This window comes from Esox lucius, chromosome 7 (genome assembly GCF_011004845.1).
Source record: "Esox lucius isolate fEsoLuc1 chromosome 7, fEsoLuc1.pri, whole genome shotgun sequence".
Lineage (NCBI taxonomy): Eukaryota > Metazoa > Chordata > Actinopteri > Esociformes > Esocidae > Esox > Esox lucius.
In genome coordinates, this window is record NC_047575.1 from 28,114,895 (window position 1) to 28,141,497 (window position 26,603).

At 42.0% G+C, this 26,603-nt stretch overlaps 1 protein-coding gene across 3 annotated transcripts; it reads left to right on the forward strand.

Moving 5' to 3' along the window:
- The first annotated feature begins 1,394 nt into the window (after positions 1 to 1,394).
- dtx2 (deltex 2, E3 ubiquitin ligase) lies at positions 1,395 to 24,047 on the forward strand. Of its 3 annotated transcripts, none has more exons than XM_010902291.4 (9): positions 1,395 to 2,239; positions 4,120 to 4,705; positions 6,354 to 6,412; positions 8,910 to 9,080; positions 13,096 to 13,166; positions 17,203 to 17,364; positions 18,452 to 18,613; positions 18,917 to 19,006; positions 23,645 to 24,047. In XM_010902291.4, exons 1-9 carry the CDS (start codon positions 1,927 to 1,929, stop codon positions 23,909 to 23,911), a joined length of 1,881 nt encoding a protein of 626 aa, XP_010900593.1. In that variant the 5' UTR covers positions 1,395 to 1,926; the 3' UTR covers positions 23,912 to 24,047. The 3 variants fall into 3 exon arrangements, with proteins under 3 accessions (XP_010900593.1, XP_010900594.1, XP_010900595.1); XM_010902293.4 differs by having other exon boundaries at positions 1,947 to 2,085; XM_010902292.4 differs by lacking the exon at positions 8,910 to 9,080.
- Positions 24,048 to 26,603: the final 2,556 nt, after the last annotated feature.

The window sequence follows — 26,603 nt, forward strand, 5'->3', positions numbered from 1 at the left end:
GTTGTAATGTCACAAGAATTTATTAATATGCTATAAAACACTATATTCACAACATAACTTTACCAATGATTCCTTGCAAAACAATAAGGTACATATAGCGTAATATCAGAAGTGTGCAAATTCTCTGGCCCAAAATGGTTAAAATGAATTACATTTAAAATGTTTATTTTTGATTATGGGTTAAAAGTATAACCAGGCCACTCATCAAAGGCAAGAACTTCATTGAAAGTTGGTAAAAAAAACAAAAGAACGGACCTATAACGACACCTGTTTTGGCCCACGAATAGATTTACAGACAAAAAAGTGAACTACCATGTTTGGTGAAGGAGGGCAACCATCGATTTGAATCCAGCCAACTGCTCTTTTAACAAAAATGTTCCTTGATCATTCACTACGTCCTTGCCCAATAGTGTAAAATGCTTCGAAAAAATATTTTTAAAAAACAAGTACAACTGGGTTCAGCATAGCAATGAAAGTGTATCTTGTGCTTACTGATAACATTACCAGAGAGTAGCATGTACAGTGAAAACAAGGTGCCTAAGCACCACACCTTGAGGAAAGCAAAATTCAACCTTGGAATATTAAAATTATTGAAATACCTTTTTGCCATAGAGTGCTGGGATTTATGATATCTGTGAGGAAGGCAAAATGTTTTTCACCTGTAAAGGCTGTAACAGGTTAAGATTCAAAAATTTTGAAAATATTTTGTCAAAATAAGGAAATATTTTACCTTTTGATAAAGGGGGTGGACAAAATAACAGAAACATCTAACAATATATTAATGTTAAGGAAATAATAATCACGGCCACACTCATCCTTCTCAGAATAATATTGTAAAAATCCTGAACTACTGGCATGTTGCAACATTCTTCATTCTTCATGAAAAAACAATTTATTTGAGACATTGGCAGTACAATGTACCTACTGAAGATCTCAGTGACTTTGAATGTGGCACTGTTATAGGATGCCACAAGTCAGTTTGTGGTATTTCTGCCCTCCTAGATCTGCCCTTGTCTATTGTAAGTGCTATACTTGTGAATTGGAAGCATCTAGGAACAACAACAGTCCAGCCACAAAGTGGTAGAACACGCAAACTCACAGAGCGGAGCCGCCAAATGCTGAACCGCGTAACGCATAAAAATCTGATTAATTTGTAGTCACTACAAGAAGCCAACAATAAATTGGCCTACAACCTATTATTATTATTATTTATTGCAGGACAACGTATATGCTTGGCATTCTCTCGTATATGCTTGGCAGACCGTTCCATATGCTCTCAAATATTGTGATTTGGGTACTGAATTTGCCATGGAACTTTGGTTCTCACACCTGACAGATGTTGTGTGACGTCAGACGTTTCGACCGCCATCAGTCACGTGGTATTGTTACTTTTAGCAAGCCTCGGTAAGGACTCTGTAGTGCACTGAATACGGAACAGTGCGTCTGGGCAAACGGTTTCCGTCACGATAATAATGCAAGACTAGCAAACTAGTATAGATCCTTTTTTCCGAATGTAAGGATTATTTGCCGGAATGCGTTTTTACAGGTTGCTTGAACCCAAACCAGTACAAATACTGTAAAATGGATCATTTTAACAATCCAAGCTAGCTAACAGATAGCTAAACCCAAGATGCTTTGCTAGCGCAACGTTAGCTAACTAGCTAGCTAACCGTTAGCTAGCGGGCTAATCTTGTTAGCTAACTAGCTAATTGTGGAAGTTATTTTGGTTTTATAGCTACAGTTTATTGATAGGATGACTAGTTAACTGTCAATATGTCCCGTAACCGTTAATGTCAGTGTCACATTTCCTGCGTTAACTTGCTAGCTGAATTCGATACCATCATCAGTTATTGTTTCATTTAGCTTCCGATTTTGATATATTGCTAGCAACTTCTTAACGTTAGCCGGCTAAGGGAGCTGCAAGATATGGCCACTGCTTCTAGCTCCTGTGTGGGGATAAATGGGTCCAGAAATGGCCCTACTGTATGTACGCCGACCTCGGGAGCATCTGGGCAATCTCAGCCTATGGTCGTAGTATGGGAATGGCAGGATGATCTTGGCTCATGGCGACCTTACAGCGGCCAAGTGAGTGGCTACATTGAACAATGCTTCTCCTCTCCACGGGCACACAGAGGTGGGGGTCCTGGCTCCACTAGCATCTGCCTCGGACAATCTGATCCTAGCTTGTCACCTTATCTAATAGACATACCTAGCTTGAAGCAGTTCCGCCAAGATACAGGTAAGGGAATTAAGCATCTGCACTACTACTGATTAATGAAGGCCCTAAACGTTACAAAATGCGATGTATGACAACTCTACGGAAGCTTTCGAGCTTTGTTTTTGTCGCAGAGACGAATAGTTAAAGATTAGCTTAGTTTAGCTAGCTGTTGATGAGATCAGCTGTTAGCCTAGCTACATAAACCAACGATAATCTCATTGCTTTACTTGCTACTAGTTACAGCGGGTCGTCTGCCAATTACCTTGCGATGCCAACGTTTTCTTTCGTTAACTACCTAGTTAGCTAATGATAATGATTAGGGTTACACGATATTGGAAATAACTGACATTGCGATATTTTGTTGTTCTGCGATATACATTGCGATATGAAAAAACAGAATGTCTTCAGAAAGAGCTTTGGCTATCAACCTAACAGTCTTTATCCTTCAATCTTCCCCATCCTCTACAATTAAAATGTATGAATCTTAGGAAAATTGTTATATTTCAGAACAGGTTGGTAGGTAATAATATGTAATAGTATAGCAACAGTAGTAAAATAGAATGTGCAATTGGACATAACTTTCCAACTGCAAGATGCAGTCTGTGGCCAAAGGACTGGAATCAGGTCCACTTGTTCAGGGCAACAACCTTCACCATGTTCGCGGCATTGTTATACAGACTAGAGGACTCATCTAGGCCCCAATCAGCTAAAGCTTCTTTCATCCCTGTTGTGATGTTTTCACTTGTTTGATCCTCTGGGAAAAATGCAGTTTGCCAACAGTGACTTTTGAGGTGGAAGTCCTCATTAATAAAGTGTACGGTCAGACTTATGTAGGGCTCCGTTGTCCGGCTGGACCACAAGTCTGTTGTTGCTGTATAATATTCCACTTGTGACAGCTCTGTTTCAACTTGTCTTGAGTTTCTCGTACAGCTCTGGGATGGCAACTTGAGAAAAATAGTTGCGTGATGGCATTACATACATTTGCTTGACAAGCGGTATCAAGTTTTTAGAACCCTCTTTGGTAACCGTGTTAATTGGTACCATGTCTTTGGTGATGTGAAATGTTATTGAATCTGTGATTTTTCTCTGCCGTTTGGAACCTTTCCTGTATGGTGTTTTTGCTTTGGACAGCATTGAGATGCTTTGCACTCGTCATACAAAGATTTGTGGTGCTGCCTTAAATGATCAAACAAATTGGTCGTGTTGCCTCGTGTTGTGGCAACAATTGCTCTCGACAAAGTACCTGTTTTTGGTCAACATCACCCTGTCTGTAGATGAAATGTTTCCATGTAATTGGCGATGCATTTCTTTTTGCAACCAAATTCTCCATTTTGGGCTTTTTGCCTGTTCCTGGCTCATCATTTCGTGAGCCTGCATGTCAACCACGTGCAGCAACGAACTCAGTGTTTAAAATAATATTTATAATTAACTGTGTATCCAATAACCATTAAGTAAATTACGTTATATCAGACAGATATAATTCTAGTTTTCCATTTGAAAAAATATACATATATTGTAGACTGATATATGTTTACCTTACTAAATCGCACTTTCTGCGATGTGACTATTGCGGATGCGTACATCGCAGTGTCGATGCTGAAACGATATATTGTGCAGCCCTAATAATTATGATATATATGTATATAACTAGAAAACTAATATAATATCAGTGACATTCCAGTTATCAAAACAAAAGTGGGGAGGCTTTAGGAGTCCATATCTACCTATAGAATGTGACAACCTTAGTCAGAAAAATACACATGACAAATGACCACACTACTAGGAGACTAACTAAAATAAATAGTTTTACCTTCTCTTAAGTTTGATGTCTGTTGTCATTTCCTCTGCAAAGCACATGGGCTTCCTGAGTAGTGTTAATCAGTTTTTTTTTTTCTCTTCAGGGAAAACACGGTCTGTACGCCGTCAATTGTTTGCCCAATCTTCAGGGTTGGGTAGCGGAGTATATTGGGAGTGGGCAAATGATGAAGGAGGATGGACTCCATACGAGACTCGCACTTCTATCCTACTAGAACACAGCTACCAGGCACGGCAGGCCACAGCGGACCTAGCCTCACATGGCTATAACTACATAGTGGACCTCACAGCATTGGCTCAAGTCAACAAGGCTTCAGGCTATAGACGACAGGTCAGACGACAGGGTCACCTCCCCTACCCACTGGCGTCTGGCACATCTGTCATTCACTCTGGCCCGGCCTGTTCCTGCCACCAGTGTCTCAGCCACAGCAGCACTGGCCCCATGCCTAGTCGCTCGCGCCATTCCTTTTCCTCGACACAGCTGAGCCGGCCCAGCCTCCAGGGCCCCAGCAGGGTGGCTGGAGCTCACCCCGCCTCTGTGTACTCGCCCTACCCCAGGAGGCCCCTTTCTGTTGGGGGCATGGCATGGGGAGGCCCCTGGCCCCCGACAACCTCTGCTAGTCAACTCCCTGGAGCTCCACTCTCCTACCACACCAGTGCCAATGGCTTAAGGTAAGTCTTGAGGTCATTTTTATCTACGTTTTCTAAGAACTTCCAGCATATCATGGTCATTTATGATTGCGTATGTTTACAAACAACATGGAGTCAGATTGTTTATATTTATTTATCACTAAGGTTACGTTTCCTTGCACTAATTTCCCTAGCTGTCCCCCAGTAACCTTCTAAGTGGTAAACCTTTTCAACCACTCTCCCTAATACCCCTCACTACATTTGTTTGAAAATTGCCTGCTCGTTTAGTATCAGTTTCAACTACAGTCTGAAAGGGAAACTTCAGGGATTTTGACAGAGGCCCTTCATCTACTTTAAGTCCGATGAGATCAGTGTACCGTTTGTCGGTTTTCAGTTTGAATAAAACAAATGCTTCATAATGAATACGACTTGCTATTGCTTTACCATCTCTGCTGCTGTCCTCCACTCTCCCCTACCACACCTCACTTATGTAAACCATACACTTTTAGCAATTAACAACAACAATGTTGTGTATGTTAGCTTTGCAGTATTCCCATGTGTAGCCAAATGAAAAAAGGACCATCTGCCTGTGTCCCAGTTATCCTCCAACTGTGTGTGATTATGGATTCTCATTACTTGGCACCCTCTATATAGGCCTCCTCATAGTTCATGAGATCCTGCACAAACAACTTTAGACTACCTCTTGTCCTTGCACATCTTCCTGGTGCATATTCTCTTTCATTTGTAATTCTTCAGTAAACTATACTGAAAATCAGGGGCCAGTTAGTGTCATTTAGTGTTAAATGACACAATTGACACATTTTCTTGCGGTTATATTATGTTCTTGTCAATATTGTAATTGCTGGTTTGTTGACTGAATCGTAAATGTTGGCAGGATTGTTTTGAAGTGGATTGGACTGTATTTGTGGCCCAGTTTTGCTTGGTCAGTTGACCAGCTTATGTTGAAAGGGTCAAATTACTCAACTGCTGCATCTTACACACTTCCTCCAATTGTTGTCACCATGTGTTCCCAGCTATTACTAGGCCTCAACTCTGTCACATCTAATAATAAAGAAAATTCTGGGAAGAAAATGTGCTTGCTGACAATTTTGATTTGTTTGTTTTTGAACAACACCCTAGTGGCAATGTTGAACTTAGAGAGAGAACGCATGAAAAAGTATCTGACGCACTTGATTTGCACAATTGTGGTAGGCCTTCTTCATGAGTTCTTGTATATTGGCAGGTGGTCCTCTCTGCTTTTTCTTTGCTCTCTCTTGGGCATCACTAAACACAGAGGTGTCAACGGAACAACATGACAGTACAGGAAACCAGGAGGAAAGACTCCTGTGCACCACAGTACCCCTGCCTTTGTTTGAAGTGATGCAGGAAGCCCTGTTTTAGGCGTCCCTTGTTCTCGCGGACAAGTTAAACTCTAAACCCAAACTGGGTTGTTTTAACAAGGCCATGATAGCTCCCCATCCATCATCAAGAGAGAGGCAAGGACATTTGGACTCCCATCTGTAGATTGTCTTGGTTTTTTGTTATTGAAAATCAGAAGTTGAGGTGGCAGCAAACTACACATTTTGGAATTGTTATTGATATAGGTAACTTCTGTGAACATGCAGCTTCAGAGCATTGAACTATTCAACTTGCATCGTTAATGTCTGTTTTCCCATTTCCTCTGCCACAGTGTCCCTGCTATTCCTGTGCAACTGAATGGATCCACCAGTGTGAGCTCAGCCCTGGCAGGTAAAGGGTTCCCAAGCAATTGAACTAAATGCCACTTCTCCCATGGTTGTAATACCTATATTATTTTCAGTCACTATCAATGTCATTTATAAATGTATATATTTTTTCTTTTACAGAAAGATGTATTTTTCTTTGTGTAGAACTTTAGTGTATGAGTGTAACCTTGGTTTGAAAGTAACAGAAAAATGAAAAAGTTGCAGTTTCATGCTGATAAGTTCTCCTGTGAGTCTCTGTGTTTTTAGCAGAAATGAACAAAAGTGGGTGTTCTAAGATTTGCGTAGAGCCTGGCAAGCGAAAGTTTCAACAAAGACAGCCAATGTGCCCGGAAAGGGGCAACACATTCAACAGTGCTATTCAGCAATTGTATGGGATGCTTGTTTTGCTAGACCTCACTGATTTCAGAGGCACAACTATTGTTGAACAGTCGTTAAATCTGTGAAATGGCAATAGTAGTGGAAAAGCAATTTGTCTCTCTTGGCACAGCAAGTTTAGCACCACAGTTTATCACTGTACATGATCTCCACCCAGACCCAGCCCTGTTTTGATCCAACCTGGTTTGGTTCTTATCTAGTAGCTATAATGATGTGTGGGTCTACTGTCACATTGAGTCTGAGGTTAGGTGACAATTAAACTATTTACTCACTAATTGTTAATCAGATTGAGGTTGTCTTTGTTTTTGACCGTTAACAACATTTCAGCTTGTGACTGTGTTTACAGTCTATTATTTTTAAGGAACATAGTTGTTTCTGGAAAACAATTTTGGCCATGTGTAGGTATTCCAAACTTAATCAAATTACTGAAAGATAAACGTGGGCTATGCCATACAATGTAGAGTCGAGGCAGAACATTTTAATAGGTCCTTAATTAACTTAACTGTCCAGTGAAAATATTTTGTTTTGTTAACTCATACCCAAATAATGTTTTTATTCATCTACTCTAATTTGTGACAATTTGGAGAGGGAAAAAAATTATCATCTCTGGATTTTAAGCTTGAAAGTCAACATTCTACTATGATGCATGGAGACCTATCCGTCAGTTAAAACTGTTTGATCTGAATATCTGAGTAATTTGAATAACTTAAGTATTTACATTTGTCACTCCTCTGGTGTAAGTGGGAAGTAGTGAAGTATTTACATCTCTCACCCCCTCTGTAAGAAATCTCAAACCTGGTGTTCCAAGCCTCATTGCTCTACCTACTGAACTACATGGGACCCCAAGTATTTAATGTGTTTTTTAATTAAAATGTGGTCATGTTTTAACACAAAGCCTTCATGTGACAGTGTAAAATACAATACCATTACATGTGTAATGTAATAGAACCGCCTTCTGTGTGAACCAGATAAGCAGGCTGGCACCTTCATGTGTGGCTTGTCATTAATGTTAAAGTCAAAAGTTCAAAGAGGGTCTTTGTGTAGGAAGTGAAGTGAGGGTTATGCAGTGCAAGATGGAATATAATTATGAAATGTTAAGTTAGTGAATTGAGAAGTAGGCTACAAAGAGAAACCGCCAGGTAGTTTTTGTCTGAGAAGGTTTCTGGACTAAATGCAGCAAATAAGGTTTGTTAATGACTTAGCTTAGCTTTAGTTGGCCGTTTATGTAGATGACCTTTCTAGACCACAAAACCTGTGTCTGGGCTTGTCCATTCAAGACGGGCACTGTTGATACAACGTCCATCAGCTCCCTCCCACTGCAGTTCTCTTTCTTTGTCTGCCCCTGCAACAGGATACATAGATTGCAGCTCCTCCCTTGGCTGTACGTAGTGTTTATTTCAGATTAGGAATGTTACGGAAGTTAATCCAAGCACTTTTTTGTGTATTTTTTTTTTTTTGTAACAAAGCAATGAATAATTATGAACATAAGACAACTTTGACATATTTGCGTCAAAAGCAAGCAGCTGTAACTCCTTCACTAAGATAAAGCCAGTATACTGAAACGGGGAAAGTTTGCAGAGTAGAAGGACCGAAACAGAAATACAGTGACTGTCAATAGTGTATGTAAATTAAGTGAAATTACAGCTTTTGTGATTGGACAATAAATGTTCTATGATTTTGTTATTGACCCTGTTTTCACACTGGTTATTTTGTCACTGTTTCCAGGGCTAGTCCTGAAAAGTCTGTGCTAAGCCTGCTTCAGAGCTGGGCCAGCTAGCCCTAGTCTGATGGTGGTGCTAGTCCACTTCACAATATGCGTGTAAACGCTTGCTTAGCCCAGGCCTTAGGTGTCTCTTAGACTTAGGCTAAGGTGCAGTGTGAACATCTGAACCAAGCAGGGTTTGGCTGGAAACTTCCCAAACATTTCAATACAACTCTCTGGTCCGTGCTCAGTCCCCTTGAACCCATGCAAGCCCACACACACTGTCAGTCAGTCAGTCACTGCTTTATCCACCATGTCTCATCCCTTTGGTTTCTCCCCCCTTCCAATTCCCTTGACCCCTCCCATCCCCACCCCACCCCGTCTGCATGTCTCCACTGGTCCCTCCCGGGGCCACCCACTCCAGGCATGGCCTCCATTTTGATGTCAGCAGTGGGACTCGGCGTGCGATTCATGAGTGCCCCCCTCTTGCAGCCTTCCTCCGCTCCTCCCCCCAGCAGCAGCACCAGCAGGCCAGCAGGCTCCAAAACTCACTGCAGCAACTCGGTTAGGAGGGCAAAGAGGCAGCACAGGACAGGTAGCTACGACACACCCACTCCTTCCCCCACCAACTTCCTATGGGCCTGCATCTAGCTCAGTGCCTCGTCACATCCAATGCTTCCCATTGTGTTGTCATCTTGAATCATCTCAAATCCAAACTTTGGAAGACTTGGGTTTGTTGTGTATGTTCTGAAGTATTGTCTTGGCTTGTGTTTTTGTCGTTATGCCTGATCGGCTGTTATCCAGAGCAACTTAGTGTTAGTGCATATATTTTAAGATGGCTAGGTGGAACGACCACACAACTCAGTGGGAGTAAGTACACCTTAATTGATTAAGTTGACATCAGCAGGTATGTTCAATTCCCTTTAAGAAACTTTAGAGGCCCCTGAGCCATGAATTGTACACACAATGGTAGTGATTGGGCTGCTGAAATCTAATTAATTGACTTTAATTGTTTGACAAAGATATCACTCCAATCGATTTTTCGCTAACAGTGGCTGAAATTTGTCAATTTTAAAACTGACCAAGTATTACAATTATTCTCCTGGCAAATACAGTACTTGCTGGGCAGGAAACCAAACGTATCCTTTAATACTTCATAATGTTCTCAAACTGAAAGTCATCAAAGATGATTTATGTATTTTTGATGGATATCTGACAGCATGTATAGCTTTCCATATTTTTTGTCTTACATATGCTTGATCTTTTCTTGCGTTCCATCACTCATCTGGGGGTAAAAAATACCCATCTGTGAATTTGTCATTGTATCTAATTCCTTCCCATGTCTACAAGTCAGTGTTGTGTTGCCTGCAGTTGATACCGTATTCACAAGCTAGCAAACTTTGGTCTGTTTCATTGAGAACATGTTTCATCATGTTTGGATCTTGTTTGATTACCTTTAAGATATGTAGGGTGCAGCGCCACATGTTGCTGACGTACATATCATCTTGTTCCAGAATGGATTGACACTCAAAAGTCTAACTCATAGGTTTGCATCCCAAATTACTCCCCATTTCCCTATACAGTGCACATCTTCTGATCGGGGCTTATAGGTCTTTGGTAAATAGTAGTGGACTCGGTGGTAGAGAGGGTGGCATTTGGGAAACAACAGTTCATTACTAAGGAAGGATGAACAGGGTGCTTATTTGTAGATTAGTGTCAATCTTTCAGCTTGTCATTCAGCCATAACTGTCATACATTAAATATGTATTCTGGGATCTGAAGCACCTCAGCAGCCACCCATTTTGGCTCATGAATACCACATACACAACTACTGGTTGACATTATTCAAGATCTCCACAGGGAATCTTTTTAATACTGTGTGCCTCAATCTTTCAGTTTAATGTTATATTAGAGTAGTACTATTGCGAGGTACTGATTTTCCAACAAAGCCCGTCAAAGCCAGCCTTATATTGAACAACTATAGACCTGTATCAAATCTCCCTTTTATATCCAAGATCATCGAGGTTGTCTTCAATCAACTCAGCAATTTTGTGAACTCCAGCGTTCTCTTAGACATTTCAGTCAGGCTTCCATCCTCACTACCTTACTTAAACAGCTCAGATAAGTTTTAAATTATATACGACTGAATACTGATTCCAATAAGATAACAGTTCTGGTTCTATTAGATCTCAGCGCAGCATTTGACACTGTAGATCATAGAACACTTCTAGATAGGCTGGAAAATTGGGTAGGACTCCCCGGGACAGTCCTTAATTGGTTCAGATCTTATCTAGATGGCCGGAGTTACCTTGTCACCATTGGTAATCATGAATCTGATAGGGTGGCTATGACATGCGGAGTTCCACAGGGATCAGTTCTCTGACCACTTCTGTTCAATCTTTATATGCTACCTCTGGGCCAAATTCTACAGAACAACAACATTAACTACCATAGCTATGCAAGTGATACTCAAATATATATGGCTCTCGAACCGTATGACAACCGCTCAGTAGACTCACTGTCACTCTATAGAGCACATAAATACCTGGATGAACCTAAATTGCCTACTATTAAACCAAGAGATTGTCTTTGGCACAAAAAATAAAAGAACTAGTATTAGTAAAGAGCTGGATTCTTGGGACCTAAAAAACAGGGACCAGGTGCGAAATGTTAGTGTTCTGATAGACTCAGACCTCATATTTAACAATCCTATCAAAGCGGTCACCAAAACAGCATTCTGTCATCTTACAAATATAGCCAGAATCAAGGGCTTGGTTTCCCAAAAAGACCAAGAGAAAGTCATCCATGCTTTTATCGCTAGTAGGGTTGACTAATGTAATGGCCTCTTAACTGGACTCCCCAAAAAGACTGTAAAACAGCTGCAGCTCATTCAGAATACTGTTGCTAGAATGTTAGCCGAGAGCACATCACTCCAGTTCTTAAATCTTTGGCTTCCAGTCAGTTAGAGAAAACATTTAAAAGTGGTGCTTTTAGTTTATAAATCACTGAGTGGTTTAGGCCCTGAATATATTTCTAATATGTTTGAAGAATATAAACCAAGCAGTACTCTTAGATCCATGAACACAGGTTAGCTAGTAGAACCCAGAGTCCAAACTAAACATGGTCAAGCTGCGTTTAGCAGTTATGCTGCACACAACTGGAATAAACTACCAGAAGATCCACAAATGTATACATTTTTTAATCCAGGTTAAAAACACTACTTTTCACATGCCATGTAAAATGAACCGCGCTGTTTAGCCTTACAGCTTTTATAGCTTCCTGTGTTTTTATCCCATTTTTATTTTATTTCTGTTTTCTTATGTTTTGTTTTCATTTGAGTATTTGTTTTTATGCTATTGTATTTTTTCTTTTGTAAAGCACATTGAATTGTGTCTGTATGAATTGTGCTTGCTTAAGTGTGTAGGCTGGTCCTACTAATGACTAAGTCATTCATAACTCTAACCTTTTTTGAAGTTTTAACTTTTGTATACCAGTAGAAATCAACAGTTTTATGTGATCCAGTGCTCCATTTTTGTTTTCAGGTAACACATTTAAGCTGCTGAGATATACCATATCGGTGGACAGATTATGAATCCAGCAATCAAATATGTTAGGCTTTATCATCACCAACCAGTGGCATTCAATAGCATTTGTAAATTTTGCCAGCACTGGGATAATTTAAAACAACTCAGTTTTGTAAGTTATTTTTTTCCACAACTTCCACTTGTCTTGGTCTATAACATCTGTAGAGGGCCATTACTGATTAGGCATCCTTGAAAAATAAATGTTTTTTTCCTTTCTCTAGATAGACCTATGTTTCTATTATACATATTTAATTGTGTTCATTTAATATAGACATTGTTTCTGGAACAATGATTGACAATAGATAGTTTACGTACACTTTTTCAAAATCAATCTTCCTTCAGTATAAGTGGTGAAACAACATTTCACATGAGGAATATTTTTTGAAGAGTATCAACAAACAAAATGCAGGACAAGAAATGTTATCCCATTTCAAGCACAGTAGTAGTGACAGTTTGATCAAATTACAACAGCATCTGATGTTCTGGCACAGTTAACTGAACAAAGCTGCTTGCAGGGACAACTAAATCTTCTGAATGTTACTCTGATATGAATACCTATCAACTAAGGAAATATTGTTCTCCAATTATGTATATTAATAGGCTTCCCACATTATGCCCACATTCATAATAATCAGGGACAAGTGGTATGACTATGTAAAAATATTTGATTGTAATCCATGTTTATTAACTGCATTTCTTCCCCTTTTTACAATAGAATTTGCTGAACTATTATTGATTACTTTTAATGGAGATAAAAAAAAAAAAATCTTCATTGGCCGACAATTAAATTGCGCTAGATGCCTCAGTGCACCAAAGCCCACAAGCATGCCAGACAAACAGCCAAACATGGTCCTTAAGGCGGCCAAATATAAATGCTGAACAGTATAATTGTGCCTTTTGCATAGATTTTGTGTCCTATTCTAATAGTTTTTTATGTATGTAAATATATTGCTTGTGTGTGGATTTACTGTTGTGTGGTTTGATAGGCTTCTCTTCAACTGCTCATTGTGTCCATTGTCCCTTCAGGCCCGGCCTTGAAACCAGAGGATGTAATTCATCGCTACATGGAGGAAGTGCATACCTCCACTCAAGACGAGGTATGCATGTCAATACCTTCCTCCTCCCTCATCTTATTGTGGGTCTATGGAGACATTGCCTCTAGATGCTAATCTTGGGTCAGTTTTTACATTTTCCCCACTGATGAATTAGGTTAGGATCAGAGGAGGGGAATCCAATCCTAAATCTGTACTTATTATCAACCTGTCCCAGCTCTTTTAATATGTGTTTATTTTAGTAAGGCATTTTTTTTGGTTGTGTAGAATTTGTTCTGCAGCAACATATAAACTGTAGCAAAATTACATAGCAATCACAGCTAGTTTTGTTCCGTGCAAGAAAGTGTGTGATTTTAATAGCCACAAGTTGTAAAGTGATTGGGCCTCACATTTTTTTAATAATAATTTTGTAATATTTTTGGAATCTATTTCACACTGGTCTGTAATGCAAATAGAATGCAAGGTTGAATTATTATTCTTTTTAATATTGCAGATAGGTTGTACCAAAAATAAACACTAACATAATGGGAATCAGTATTTTTGGGGGGGGTTTGTCAACCTTCCTCAGAATTGGCAATATTTGTTTTATATACATACCGTGGCTGTCAAAAGTATTCACCCCCTTTGGACTTCACATTTTGTTCTGAGTTTTTGAAACTGATGAACACAACAGTCCATTATTTCAAAGTAAAAAATAAAATCTGCAAATTGTTATAAATGAACTACAAATATAAAACAGAAAAAGTTTTAATTGATTACTATAACACATTACAATGACACTAAATGAACTGTGGTGCACATTCTTTAGCTGTCAGGTAATTAGTTACATGGAGTTAAGGTGTTTCACGTGATTTCAGGTTAAATTCATTGCCAATCAGGGGTAGGATATAAAATGTTTCTCTCTCTCAGGGCCTAGAATGCCTGTGAAGATTGAGAGTACACAGCCCTCATGCATTTATTATAATTTTCACCCGACACAGCCAGAAGAGCAGCCTGAAGAGGACTGGCCACCCCTTAGTCTAGTTCCTCTTTAGGTTTCTTCCTAATTTCCAACTTATTAGGGAGTATTTCCTAGCCACTACGTATCAACCCAGTTGATACTTGCTTTTTGGGTTTTATCTGGAAATGCCCTTTGTGACAAGCAGTTTATACATAAAAAGGGCTTTATGAAATACATTTGATTTTAATTGAGGTTAACATGGATGCAGCAAAATACAGAGAGAACCTGCTGAAGTCTGCAAGAGCCCTGGGACTTGAGTGAAGATTAATCTTCCAAAAAGACAGTGGCCCCAAACATAGAGCCAAAGCCACACTAGTGGCTCAAAAATAGTAAGGTCAATATTCTGGTGTCAAAGCCCAGATTTTAATCAAGTTGACAATATGTGCAGGTATTTGAAAATTGCTGTGCACAAAAGGTCCCCATCCAACTAGATGGAGCTTGAGCAATTATGCAAATAACAATGGGCAAAAATTGCTGTCCAGATGTGGCTAGTTGAGACTAATCTAAATAGACTCTTGGCTTTAATTGCTGTCAATTAAATTTCTATTTGTAATTAAATTAGAGCAATTAGTAGATTTTATTTTTCACTTTCATTTTTTTGTTGATGAGTGGCAAGAACTCCCAAATAAATCTATTTGGATTTCATGTAACAAAATAAAATGTTGAAAAGTCCATGGCTGGTGAATACTTTTGTGAGCCACTGAATATTGTCATCCATATTGTATCTAAATAATTTTAGGAGTGTATTGTGATATAATTCTTTGGTCGTTTCAACCACCCCTACAGTATGGTCAAAAATGCTTTGTTACAGCAGCATGTTTATATTCTGGTCATAGCTCAAGGCTGACAGCCTCATATGAGACTGTTTGGAACTTGGGATGTAGTTTTACTGTATTATGAAATGTTCAGCAAATCACAGGACACCGCCATGTCTCAATCTCAGTGAGAGAAAGTGAACTAGCCTGCTTGTGATCGTTGTAGTAGATGGGATTTAGAATACAGGTAATAGGTAAACACTATTTATAAAAAAAATTATCATGTTGATCATATTAATAGGGAAAGACCTATAGAACTTTGGGCCCAGTTTATGTAAAAACTATTCTCTAAGATACAGTGGGGAGAACAAGTAACTGTTCATCTCACTTGTGCATACATTATAATTAATACCTGAAAATTTTCTGTAAATCTGTGAATTTTCCACAGCACATTTTGATTTGCCATATGTAATATATTTGCATTAATTGCACACTTATTCATTCCACTTGTATATACAGGGGGGAGAACAAGTATTTGATACACTGCCGATTTTGCAGGTTTTCCCACTTACAAAGCATATAGAAGTCTGTCATTTTTATCATAGGTACACTTCAACTGTGAGTGACGGAATCTAAAGAACGAAAATCACATTGTATGATTTTTAAGTAATTAATTGGCATTTTATTGCATGACATAAGTATTTGATACATCAGAAAAGCAGAACTTAATATTTGGTACAGAAACCTTTGTTTGCAATTACAGAGATCATACGTTTCCTGTAGTTCTTGACCAGGTTTTCACACACTGCAGCAGGGATTTTGTCCCACTCCTCCATACAGCCCTTTTTCAGATCCTTCAGGTTTCGGGGCTGTCGCTGGGCAATACAGACTTTCAGCTCCCTCCAAAGATTTTCTATTGGGTTCGGGTCTGGAGACTGGCTAGGCCACTCCAGGACCTTGAGATGCTTCTTACGGAGCCACTCCTTAGTTGCCCTGGCTGTGTGTTTCGGGTCGTTGTCATGCTGGAAGACCCTGCCACGACCCATCTTCAATGCTCTTACTGAGGGAAGGAGGTTGTTGGGCAAGATCTCGCGATACATGGCCCCATCCATCCTCCACTCAATACGGTGTTCTTGGGGTTATACTCATCCTTCTTCTTCCTCCAAACACGGCGAGTGGAGTTTAGACCAAAAAGCTCTATTTTTGTCTCATCAGACCACATGACCTTCTCCCATTCCTCCTCTGGATCATCCAGATGGTCATTGGAAAATTTCAGACAGGCCTGGACATGCGCTGGCTTGAGCAGGGGGCCCTTGCGTGCGCTACAGGATTTTAATCCATGACGGCGTAGTGTATTACTTATGGTTTTCTTTGAGACTGTGGTCCCAGCTCTCTTCGGGTCATTGACCATGTCCTGCCATGTAGTTCTGGGCTGATCCCTCACCTTCCTCATGATCATTGATGCCCCACGAGGTGAGATCTTGCATGGAAACTAAAAAAAAAAAAATACAACAATGGAAACTATTCCATTATGCATTGCTTAATTGCATTGCAAAAAAGATTGATCTGGACTGGTAGGCAGGCCAAGACTATATGTTTAGCATTTTAGCAGACTATCAAATGTAACCATTGTACTGTTAGTCATTTATTTAATATGCTTCCTATTGAAGGTGTTGAAAATCACTGCTTAAAATAGCACACTAAGTAGATTGAGGTGCACTTGTTTTTGCTCAAGATCACTCTTGTTTTTTTAATAACCACATTCACTTCTGTAGTGTACTGCTTGATTGATTCGTCACTCACAGAAGAAGCATGTTGGTGCTTGCTTAAATAACCATAAGCTTACATAGGAATAGCAGTTATTTTCTGAATGTAGTCTTAGCGAGCAAACTTTCTGATCAGGAGCAGTTCCATATATTGGATTTCCCCAAGCGTGGGCCATTTCCATGAATTTGATATCAGAAATACAATAAAAAATGTAATTGTATACAAGGCAGTGTTGAGGGACAGCAATTGATGCTACAAGCTAAGGCCTCATTGACAGAGGCCAATCCAGTTCATCAGTATATGCAATATTGGGATTGTTGAACTACTTTAGAATGAAACATCATGAGCAATTAGCCTACTGAAGTCTTTAAAAGATAATGAAAGCATCATGACTGGTTGTGTACTTTTTTGTTAAAAGGCAGATCTTTTATCCCTATAATAAATGTTATACACATGCACTTGTTCCCAGACATGCACAGGAGGTCTGTTCTGGAAGGAAATTACATCTACTTGCTTGAATCCATGATATTTCTTGAATATATCCTCCCTATGATTTCAGGACTGCATCATTTGTATGGACCGTCTATCATGTCCATCAGATTATGACGTGGCATCTGAGGGAGCCCAATCCATCCCTCCCAGTGCTGTGGGCAAGTTCACAAAGTGTGGACATACCCTGCACATGCTCTGCATGCTGGCCATGTACAACAACGGAACCAAGGTCGGTGCCACAAAGATCCTGAAAATTATATCAAATGTAATGTGGAGCCTTGGTGACGCCCACACATTTAATACATTTTATACACCTTTTGAACCAAGACTAAAACCTGCCACTTGTAGCATGCCACCAATACTGTATATCTCTTACAACAAATGATGTACCTACAGTATATTTCCTGCATTCAGCCTTTTCATGATTGCAGTGACATTTATTAGGTTCATTTAATGTAAAATATGGGGCCCTGGTTGCTTTAGATAACAGATGCAGTCACTTGCTATATTGCCATATATGATAAAGTGGAGAACCCCGATTGAGATATTACTTTTGGCCAATGTGAGTAGTTTTCTCGCAAGAGGGGGTGAATACTTGTGCAAATGAATAATTTAAACTATATAATAGTTTTATATTTGCAATTAATTTAAAACAATTTGAGGATTTAATTTTTCACAACATGACTTTATGGACTTTTTGTGTTGATCAGTGTCAAACCCCTGATAAAATTCATTTTGATTTCATATTGTAACACAGTGAAATCTAGAAAAGTCCAAGGGAGATGAATACTTCGGAGAGCTACTGTATCTACCCCAAATTACCTAGCCTCGTCATGGAAATGCTTAGCATCGCTCATCTCCACTGAAATTGTTTAGTAGGCTACTTGAAAAATTCTCCCTTGCGCAAGTATCTGTTGAGCTTATTGACACAAAATAGCCAGTTGAAACAATTGCAAGTTCACTATGCTGAGCTAAAACCAGACCGGGGCAGATGTATGGTGAAGATCGATGAATGAATATTGAGAGAACCTGATCGGAACTAACTATATCAGATTTGGTCGTATCACCGCGATCTGAGATCTGTGGCCATCTTGCGCACCTACATTATCTCGAGTTTGTTACTCTTAAAGCAACAAACTACTATCAAATGTAGCCTTTTATGAATATGTCAAAGTTAATATTTCATTTTTAAGGCCCAGCTTTGTGGACACTGATTAAGCATACTCAAGCTCAGTGGGGTAAAAATCAAGCTTTATCTTATCATATTTGTTAACCTGATTACAAACACATGTGCCTCGGTCTGTTCTTCATTCCAGGATGGAAGCCTCCAGTGCCCTTCATGCAAGACAATCTATGGGGAGAAGACAGGGACCCAGCCCAAGGGCAAGATGGAGATCTATAGTATTTCCCAGTCCCTCCCTGGCCACCCTGACTGTGGAACTATCCAGATCATTTACAGCATCCCCCCTGGAATACAGGTAGACGCACCCACACCATTTTCATTTGCTCTTGCTGACTTGTGGAAGGAGGGTACTTTTTTTAACAGTTTCTGTTTATAGGGAAATGGGTACCGATGGCACCTTGACACCGCAAGGCTGCTAATGTTGAGCTAGTACTATATGAATTCCATGTGCTGTCCACCTGTGAGAGCCTAGACTACCAAATGTCAGTATTGCAGGGGAAATGTGGGTGCAAGCTTTTGTTCCAGCGAATCGGTAAACAAGAACTAGGCTTCTTTCAGGGTTCTTTCACTCACTCATATCCTTGTTCTCTCTTTACAGGGTCCAGAACACCCTAACCCAGGCCAGCCATACACCTGTAGAGGCTTCCCTCGGTTCTGCTTCCTCCCAGACAACGACAAGGGCAGAAAGGTAAGCGGCCAACTATATCTTTTTTGCAGATGGGACAATACACTATGCAAATAAATGAAAACACATTGACTAATGCATATGACATGAAACCCCCTAAAAAGTTACTCCTTTCTATCCACTTTTTATTTGGTCCCTGACAGCTCTCCTATCGTCTTGCTTGTTTGTACTAAAAAAAGTCTAGGAAGTCAATGGAAGTTTCTGAAGAGAAGGTTGAGATTTCGCAAATTTTATGAACTGCAATCTTCATTAAGATTTCGAAGTTGTGACCAAATGTCCCATTCCTTTTTAAGTAACCATTTTCCTCACATGAAGTCACATGAACCAGTAGAAGATACACTGCCTGGAGTGGGGCGAGGTGTACAAATGAAGGCACATTTAGATTTTTGTCATTTCACAGTTGCTGTTTTCTTGGTCCTAAGATTCCTAAGTGTGTTTAGAAGTGAGATATTGTTGATGTTGAATGCATGGTGGAGCTGCTTATTTAGTGCAATGTTAGTGCCACCAATCCGGTGGCCTAATTCTGTATGTGGAATTTGTTAATAGCAGCGCCTGATAAAAGCATTGCTTGTACAATGCAACGAGTGTCAGAGTTCGCAACTATATTTGGTTGCAATTTAAACTTTTGAGGAAAACGAATTTCTTATCAGGTTTCATTGATTTTAATTGTGGTGTTGCCTGAACTTAAAGCCATCTGCTATAATATTTTCAGTGATTATTTATGGTCCTTTTTTCCCGTTTCTTTGTCATATATGTTGAACCCACCCTGACATTATTGATACATTCTGAAAAGATAACTTTTATATATGATATATATATGATTAAATGGTGGGATATGTACATGCATACACCATCCATCCATCCATCTTCTTCCGCTTATCCGGGGCCGGGTCGCGGGGGCAGCAGTCTAAGCAGGGATGCCCAGACTTCCCTCTCCCCAGACACTTCCTCTAGCTCTTCCGGGGGGACACCGAGGCGTTCCCAGGCCAGCCGGGAGACATAGTCCCTCCAGCGTGTCCTAGGTCTTCCCCGGGGTCTCCTCCCGGTGGGACGGGACCGGAACACCTTCCCAGGAAGGCGTTCCGGAGGCATCCGAAAAAGATGCCCAAGCCACCTCAGCTGACCCCTCTCGATGTGGAGGAGCAGTGGCTCTACTCTGAGCTCCTCCCGGGTGACCGAGCTTCTCACCCTATCTCTAAGGGATCGCCCAGCCACCCTGCGGAGAAAACTCATTTCGGCCGCCTGTATCCGGGATCTTGTCCTTTCGGTCATGACCCAAAGCTCATGACCATAGGTGAGAGTAGGAACGTAGATTGACTGGTAAATCGAGAGCTTCGCCTTGCGGCTCAGCTCTTTCTTCACCACGACAGACCGATACATCGACTGCATTACTGCAGAAGCTGCACCGATCCGTCTGTCAATCTCCCGTTCCATCCTTCCCTCACTCGTGAACAAGACCCCTAGATACTTAAACTCCTCCACTTGAGGCAGGCACTCTCCACCAACCAGAAGTGGGCAAGCCACCCTTTTCCGACTGAGGACCATGGCCTCGGATTTGGAGGTACTGATTTTCATCCCCACCGCTTCACACTCGGCTGCAAACCGTCCCAGTGCATGCTGAAGGTCCTGGTTAGAAGGGGCCAACACGACAACATCATCTGCAAAGAGCAGAGACGAAATCGTGTGGTCCCCAAACCTGACACCCTCCGGCCCCTGGCTGCGCCTAGAAATTCTGTCCATAAAAATTACAAACAGAACCGGTGACAAAGGGCAGCCCTGCCGGAGTCCAACATGCACTGGGAACAAGTCTGACTTACTGCCGGCAATGCGGACCAAGCTCCTGCTTCGGTTGTATAGGGACCTGACAGCCCTTAGCAAAGGACCCAGGACCCCATATTCCCCAAGCACCCTCCACAAGATGCCGCGAGGGACACAGTCGAATGCCTTCTCCAAATCCACAAAACACATGTGGATTGGTTGGGCAAACTCCCATGAACCCTCCAACACCCCGTAGAGGGTATAGAGCTGGTCCAGTGTTCCACGGCCCGGACGAAAACCACACTGTTCCTCCTGAATCCGAGGTTCTACTATCGGCCGTATTCTCCTCTCCAGAACCCTGGCATAGACTTTCCCGGGCAGGCTGAGAAGTGTGATCCCCCTATAGTTGGAACACACCCTCCGGTCCCCCTTCTTAAAAAGAGGGACCACCACCCCGGTCTGCCATCCCAGAGGCACTGTCCCCGACCGCCACGCGATGTTGCACAGGCGTGTCAACCAAGACAGCCCCACAACATCCAGAGACTTGAGGTACTCAGGGCGGATCTCATCCACCCCCGGTGCCTTGCCACCGAGGAGTTTCTTGACCACCTCTGTGACTTCAGCCTGGGTGATGGACGAGCCCACCTCTGAGCCCTCATCCTCTGCTTCCTCAATGGAAGACATGTCAGCGGGATTGAGGAGATCCTCGAAGTACTCCTTCCACCGCCCGACGACATCCTCAGTTGAGGTCAACAGCTGTCCACCTCTACTGTAAACAGCGTTGGTAGGGCACTGTTTCCCTCTCCTGAGGCGCCGGATGGTTTGCCAGAATCTCTTCGAGGCCAGCCGATAGTCCTTCTCCATGGCCTCACCGAACTCCTCCCAGGCCCGAGTTTTTGCCTCCACAACCACCCGGGCTGCAGCCCGCTTGGCCTGTCGGTACCCGTCAGCTGCCTCAGGAGTCCCACAAGCCAACCAGGCCTGATAGGACTCCTTCTTCAGCTTGACGGCATCCCTTACTTCCGGTGTCCACCACCGGGTTCGGGGATTGCCGCCTCGACAGGCACCGGAGACCTTACGGCCACAGCTCCGAGCGGCCGCTTCGACAATGGCGGTGGAGAACATGGTCCACTCGGACTCAATATCTCCAACCTCCCTCGGGATCCAGTCGAAGCTCTGCCGGAGGTGGGAGTTAAAGATCTCTCTGACAGGAGACTCGGCCAGACGTTCCCAGCAGACCCTTACAGTACGCTTGGGCCTGCCGAGTCTGTCCAGCTTCCTCCCCCGCCATCGGATCCAACTCACCACCAGGTGGTGATCAGTTGACAGCTCCGCCCCTCTCTTCACCCGAGTGTCCAAGACATACGGCCGCAGGTCAGATGAGACGACAACAAAGTCGATCATCGACCTGCGGCCTAGGGTGTCCTGGTGCCACGTGCACTGATGGACACCCTTATGTTTGAACATGGTGTTCGTTATGGACAAACTGTGACTAGCACAGAAGTCCAATAACTGAACACCACTCGGGTTCAGATCAGGGGGGCCGTTCCTCCCAATCACGCCCCTCCAGGTGTCACTGTCGTTGCCCACGTGGGCGTTGAAGTCCCCCAGTAGAACAATAGAGTCCCCAGTCGGAGCACTTTCCAGCACCCCTCCCAGAGACTCCAAGAAGGTCGGGTACTCTGCACTGCCGTTCGGCCCGTAGGCACAAACAACAGTGAGAGACCTATCCCCGACCCGTAGGCGCAGGGAAACGACCCTCTCGTTCACCGGGGTAAACTCCAACACATGGCGGCAGAGCTGGGGAGCTATGAGCAAACCCACACCAGCCCGCCGCCTCTCACCATGGGCAACTCCAGAGTGGTGAAGAGTCCATCCTCTCTCAAGGAGTGTGGTTCCAGAGCCCAAGCCGTGCGTAGAGGTGATCCCGACTACCTCTAATCGGAACCTCTCAACCTCACGCACTAACTCAGGCTCCTTCCCCGCCAGCGAGGTGACATTCCACGTCCCTAGAGCCAGTTTCCGTGTCCAGAGATCGGGTTGTCTAGGCCCCTGCCTTCGACTGCCGCCCGATCCTCTTTGCACCGGCCCCTTATGGTCCCTCCTGTGGGTGGTGAGCCCACGGGAGGGCGGCCCCACGTCACCCGTTCGGGCTGAGCCCGGCCGGGCCCCATGGGGGAAGGCCCGGCCACCAGGCGCTCGCATTCGAGCCCCAACCCCGGGCCTGGCTCCGGGGTGGGGCCCCGGCTGCGCCATACCGGGCGACGTCACGGTACTCAAAATTGAATTCTTCATTAAGGGGTTTTGAACCGCTCTTAGTCTGACCCGTCGCCTAAGACCTGTTTGCCTTGGGAGACCCTACCAGGGGCATATAGCCCCAGACAACATAGCTCCTAGGGTCACTCGGGTACTCAAACCCCTCCACCACGTTAAGGTGGCAGTTCTTGGAGGGGTACATGCATACACATTTATTGAAAATATATGAAATTAAAAGTGGTAATCAACACATTTATCAAAATAGTTGGCAGTTGCAGACCTACAATAAGTCTATCTCAAGTAATTGATCCGTCTTGCTCCCAGAAAGCTAATTAATCATGTTATTACAAGATAACTTTATTACAAAGAAACTTGTTCACTTTTGAGTTATGGTTCAGGACTTCTGTATTATGTGTTGATAAGAAATAAGTTGATTGTTGCTTTTTTCCAACCATTTTGTCTGGTTATTGATGTTTAAATGGATTGTTCCTGGTAAATTATCTTTTTATCTTTCCATGGATTTCATTTCAAAAACCTAAAATATATTTTTGACGGTCTGTTACAGAACAGCCTCCTGCAAGCTTCAGCTAACTTAAGCCGTGTATGTCATTCCTCTTTTCATTTCAGGTCCTGGAGCTGCTGAAGGTAGCGTGGACACGGCGCCTCATCTTCACAGTGGGCACATCCAGCACCACGGGCGAACCCGACACAGTGGTGTGGAACGAGATCCATCACAAGACCGAGATGATGTCAAACGTGTCAGGCCATGGCTACCCTGACCCCAACTACTTGGACAATGTGCTGTCTGAGCTGGCCTCCCAGGGGGTGACTGATAACTGCCTCATCAAACTGGACGACCCTGGCCAGGGAGGAGCGTCAACTTCTGGACTGTGAAAACTGACCCTGTATCTGTTTCAGAATCCTCGTTAGGGCCAGGGCGCATCCATCTATGGACTGTGAATCTGTTCCTAGTAATGTCACTACTTCAGCATAGAGAACATAAAGAATAAACCAACTCATTCAAAGTTAACACCTGGATGTTTTTTTTTTAAGCAGATGGGCACCATGCAGAATTCTGCACTTAATAATAAAGTGTGGTTTGTTTTACTTTCTGTATAAGCAATCCACCAGCTCTTGGTTTAGTCACATAAAAGTCTGTCACAAATGTCACCCTGTACCAAATGGTCAAAGGTAGTATACTATATAGGGAATAGGATGCTATTTTAGAAACAACCCTTCTGTTGAGAAAGTATTGTGCTTTAGTTTTTTGGAACAACTTGGTGTTGGACCCCTTTTGACATGCTACATGAAAAGTGGTGGTGCTAGTTGGGAATACACAGATGGAAGCACTTTTATTTTGCCAGTGCATTTAATGAATTAATATCTATGGTTGATAAAAAAATATGTATTGGTAAATTATGCAAATGCTAAAAAAATTATTTCTGTTGTACTTACGATCTGTTTACACAAACATTTTAAAACCTCTATAAAATGGTAGGCTAGTGAGTACATGCTTGATTGTGTTGTAATTGGCAGGAAACAATCTGTCATATTGATTGACAGTGTGAGCATTGAAAAATAGCTTAAATCTAACGTTCAGTTAATTGAAAAGCTTTATCCTGAAATTAAATTATATTTCAAACAATCATTTGTAATCATAATTTTAGTTTTAGCCTAATTTTAATGGGAAACAAGCCGATTTTGTAATGCAGTCACTTTTAATGCTTTCAAAGCTAGGCCTGTACTAATAAAGCATCACAAAATGGTAGTGCTGATGTCAGGACTGTAAATCCTATGTCATCTTATTCATTTTGATCTACGGCTAAACTGTTCCTAGATCAGCAAGACTGCTCTGAGGTGCTTTATGAAAACTGGTGCTGATGCAATCCCTCAGATCTAACAAGTAGTATGGAGACATCCTCAAGTATTGGGTTGTTTTTTTTGAAAAGCATAGCTTACAGGCAAGATTAATCAGCTTTACCCTCTAGGACGAAGAATAAATGCTTACAGATTAATTTACTCTCATGATCTGGTAAAGCTAGCATGGTCAACAAGGCCAGTCCTGAATTTAATTCATGCATTTCCTCCACCATGCTTAACCTTTGGATTTTCCAATTCCATGGCTCTTCTGTATACCATTGTGTTATTTCACTCAGTATTCAGGTGCAAGCATATATTGAAAATGTTCTCTGCAATAAATAAATTGATAAAGTAATGATGCTCATAATTTTTATGAAAATTTCATGACAAAATGACAGTTGACTATGGTTATTTATTCTTCAACAGGAGATTGAAAAGGAATTAATTTTGTTAGGAATGGAAGGGGTGATATATAATTTAAGATGGGCATATGATTTATTAAATATTAACAGCTTAGGTGTGTTCACATTTACAGATATGCCTTATTGGTAAATGTGAGCCCAAATCTTTAATGGAATCTTTCCACAACCCAAGAACATGGGTGCCAAAATTCTAGGATAGTTCCCTAAGTGATTCCTCTGTGTTTTAGGTTGTCGTAGTATGTTGTTACTTTTCTTATTGTATCATATTCAGACTACAGTGGGGAGAACAAGTATTTGATACACTGTTGATTTTGCAGGTTTTCCCCACTTACGAAGCATGTAGAAGTCTGTAATTTTTATCATAGGTACTCTTCAACTGTGAGTGACGGAATCTAAAACATAAATCCAGAAAATCACATTGTATGATTTTTAAGTAATTAATTGGCATTTTATTGCATGACATAAGTATTTGATACATCAGAAAAGCAGAACTTAATATTTGGTCCAGAAACCTTTGTTTGCAATTACAGAGATCATATGTTTCCTGTAGTTCTTGACCAGGTTTTCACACACTGCAGCAGGGATTTTGGCCCACTCCTCCATACAGACCTTCTCCAGATCCTTCAGGTTTCGGGGCTGTCGCTGGGCAATACGGACTTTCAGCTCCCTCCAAAGATTTTCTATTGGGTTCAGGGTTGGAGACTGGCTAGGCCACTCCAGGACCTTGAGATGCTTCTTACGGAGCAACTCCTTAGTTGCCCTGGCTGTGTGTTTCGGGTCACGGTCTTGCTGGAAGACCCAGCCATGACCCATCTTCAATGCTCTTACTGAGGGAAGGAGGTTGTTGGCCAAGATCTCGCCATCCTCCCCTCAATACAATGCAGTCGTCCTGTCCCCTTTGCAGAAAAGCATCCCCAAAGAATGATGCTTCACGGTTGGGATGGTGTTCTTGGGGTTGTACTCATCCTTCTTCTTCCTCCAAACACAGCAAATGGAGTTTAGACCAAAAAGCTCTATTTTTGTCTCATCAGACCACATGACCTTCTCCCATTCCTCCTCTGGATCATCCAGATGGTCAATGGCAAACTTCAGACGGGCCTGGACATGTGCTGGCTTGAGCAGGGGGACCGAGGGAGATTGACCGTCATCTTGAACTTCTTCCATTTTCTAATAATTACACCAACAATTCTTCTCACCAAGGTGCTTGCCTATTGTCCTGTAGCCCATCCCAGCCTTGTGCAAGTCTACAATTTTATCCCTGACGTCCTTACACAGCTCTCTGGTCCTGGCCATTATGGAGAGGT